The 3,220-nt window shown below is 46.2% G+C and overlaps 1 protein-coding gene across 3 annotated transcripts in view; it reads left to right on the forward strand.

Annotated features, from left to right (window-relative positions):
* Positions 1-1,756: 1,756 nt before the first annotated feature.
* The window catches only part of TMED10 (transmembrane p24 trafficking protein 10), a 38,443-nt gene continuing 36,979 nt past the window's right edge, over positions 1,757-3,220 (forward strand). For 2 of the 3 annotated variants that reach the window (XM_021715600.1, XM_021715599.1), the window contains exon 1: positions 1,790-2,068. In XM_021715600.1, the coding sequence (XP_021571275.1) occupies positions 1,844-2,068 (225 nt within the window). In that variant the 5' untranslated portion in view covers positions 1,790-1,843. Of the gene's footprint in view, positions 2,069-3,220 lie in introns of all 3 variants that reach the window. The other variant, XM_008064157.2, reaches the window with a different exon arrangement.

Genomic DNA, 3,220 nt, shown 5'->3' on the forward strand with positions numbered 1-3,220 from the left:
CTTTAAGTAAAGAAAGTCTGCTTTACAGTTCTCTAACACGTGTCAACGATATTTTCTTTAACCGTATGAAAGTTCTTTGGCTTCTCAGAACCTGTTTCCTCATCTGTAAAATGAACATATTTCACAGGATTTTTAAAAATATCAACTGAGATCATTAAGATGTGAAAATATTTAAAATATTGTAAAGTGCATAATCTCTTATGTAAATGTGAAATGGAAATTTATAGAAAACAGTTTATGGGACGCAAATCTCTTGCCATGGGTCAGCAGAGCCTCAGGAGAGCGCACACACATTATGCATTAGGTAACTGCTGATCCTGATGCCCTGCACTGGCAGGGAAAAGGCCAGTGCAAATGATCAGGTTGTACTGAGTGGACTAGCAATGTTATCTGAGATCAAGGATAAAAACAAACTAAATGTTCCTAAGTGGACACCTCATAAAATAATTATTATATGGCATTTGTCAAATTTTTAAATGCTTTACAGCTCCTTTATGTTTGCTCTTGTTTCGTTTGTAGGACTTCGGTTCCAGGAAAAGAACTAGATGGATGAAAGGAGCTATAAAAAAAAAAGAACATTTAAATTACCAGGGGCAGATAGTCTATCTTCTGGGTATTTCTGTAGATGCTTAATAAACTTTAATCAAAGTAGATAATGACTCCAATCATAGGTTGTTGTGCATTCCACGTTTATCATCATATATTCTTCAACTCTGAATATCTGATAGCATCCCAATAATAATTTGTTAAGTCAATAAACATGTTGGTATACATGCATAGTATGGGGTCTGGCACACAGTGGGTACTCAATAAATGTTTGTTGAATGAATGCATGAATGATTACCGTGTGAATTTGCTTATGACAGACAACCAATTTGATCCCTAAAGCATTTGTGCATTTAAAACACAGACATACTTACCTCCGCTGACTATTATCTGGTAAACCTTTAATTATGTTCATCTCTCAGCTTGAACGAAAACAGTGTTTTATTCCATTTAAATACAAAATTTGAATCTAACTTATCATAGAAGATGCTCAATGTCTGCTAAAAAATAAAATGCACATTCAGAAAGCCAAACAGTTACTCCAGCCCAAACACTCCGCTCAAGGTCTGAACTGGACACCACACGCTTACCCTTCACCAGGTAACCTCACGCCTCCTCTGGGGCACCAGCCTATCCTCGTTAACAGCCAGCTTAAAGTCTTTCCTCGCCTGAGCATAGTTCTCACCTGTAACCCCAGCATTTTAGGAGGCCGAGGCGGGAGAATCGCTGGAGGCCAGGAGTTTGAGACCAGCCTAGGCAACATAGTGAGACTTCTGTGCCCACACACACAAAAAAATCATTTCTCGGAATCTTCCTCTTAAGTGCTTCGATGTCCTCCTAGCTGTCACCAAGGCATCAAGGCGTTGGGCGGAGGCGGAGGCGGAGACGCAACCGGCGGGCGGGCCCAGCTAAGGACTTTGTGGCTGTTCCCCATTGGAGCTTGGTTGCTATGGTGACATCGACATTTGAAAACTCGCGGGTACGCCTCCCGGAAGTAAATGGAAAATTACTTCCGGAGATGCCCATACTTGCCATGGCCAACTCAGAGATATCAACCTCAACAAAAAATAAGACGTTTACAACAATCTTCTAGAAAAATCTTCTTTAAGCCCTAAACTTGCAGTTGTGATGTGGTACCATATCCTTTCTTCCCTTTCAAAGGTTCACTATATAGTCTTTCTCTACTTGCCAGACTCCAAGATGGCGCCGACGGCGTCATTAGGTCAGAGGTGAATCACGTGGATATTCCCGGTTCCGGCGCGGCCGAGGCCCGCGGTGGTGAAGACTCTCTGGCACCATGTCTGGTCCGCCCGGCCTACTATCCTGGCGTGGCCCTTGCCCGTTGGCCTGGCTGCTTTTGTTCCTGTTCGGCCCCAACTTGGTCCTTGCTATCTCCTTCCATCTGCCGGTTAACTCCCGCAAGTGCCTCCGCGAGGAGATTCACAAGGACCTGCTGGTGACAGGCGCTTACGAGATCTCCGACCAGTCCGGGGGCGCTGGCGGCCTGCGCAGCCACCTCAAGGTGCGGCTCCGGCGGCGGGGGCTTAGAGAACGGAGTCCTGGCTTAGGGAGGGGGCTCTGGCGGCGGGGCGGGAGCGGCCAGGGCTTAGGGAGGGGGTACCCAGGCTCTGGTGTCGGGCTGGGGTTGGCCCGGCCTCCCCGGGGCGCTGAGGCCGTCGGTGGGCACCGCCTGTCGCCCGCGGGTGGCCGTTCCGGGGCGGGCCTGTCTGGGAAGCCCAGGAAGGCCACTAGACCTTGCGGACGTGGTAACGGTCGAGCTGGGGCGGCCGCTGTCAGCGTCCTGTGCCTGTTTCGGCCTCGGATACCTTGAGCCGTAACTTGATTCTCCAAAAAAGCTTTTGGATGTGGAGTCTTTCTCGGGCTTGGCATCGTAAGACACCGCGGTACCTCCGGCAGGAAAATAATGGAGACATAAAGCTGACAGTGATGAAGGGTCTGTTACTAATTGAGCATCTGCTGTGTCCTTACCTATGCTACATCCAGTTCGGGCACTATCTCATGAAGTGGGTAGGTCCTGTTAGCCCCATTTGACAGATGAGGAAACTGAGGCTCACAGAGGTGGGACGAACTAGTAAGTGTCACAGATGGAAGGGAATCTTAGTTTGGTAGTTAAGAATGTTGAGGGGAAAGTACTGCGATTTTCTTTTCTCCTTGTTTTAGATTTTTAATTCCTGTAATTTATTAAAGTGGATTATTGGTTACAAAATGGTCTCAGTCTCCAGTCCTTTCCCTTTGGTACACTAGAGTCTGGACTTGGGTACATTTTATGTAAATATTAGTTATACTCTTGGATGCTGACGGCTACTACATAATACCAATTTATTCCCATTTTACAGTTAAGAGTGGCTTGGCCTGGTCTTTGAGACGTTACTATAATTTGATATCAGTCAGGAGATGATTGTATTTTAGGTAATTTTATTCATTTACAACAAGCATGGTGGTGGCTTTTTACCCCCTTCTCTTTAACGCCACGTGGTTTTTCTTACTAAATAGGAAGAAACGTTTTTACTTTTTAGTAGCACTTCCGATATAATAAGATAATAACTTATGTTTAAGATATTGGAACCCGGCTGGGCTCGGTGGCTCAGCCTGTAATCCCAGCGCTTTGGGAGGCCGAGGTGAATGGATTGCCTGAGCCCGCGGGTTCGAGACC

Source organism: Carlito syrichta, unplaced genomic scaffold, assembly GCF_000164805.1.
Source record: "Carlito syrichta isolate Samal-C Ts95f unplaced genomic scaffold, Tarsius_syrichta-2.0.1 Scaffold307214, whole genome shotgun sequence".
NCBI classification, from domain to species: domain Eukaryota; kingdom Metazoa; phylum Chordata; class Mammalia; order Primates; family Tarsiidae; genus Carlito; species Carlito syrichta.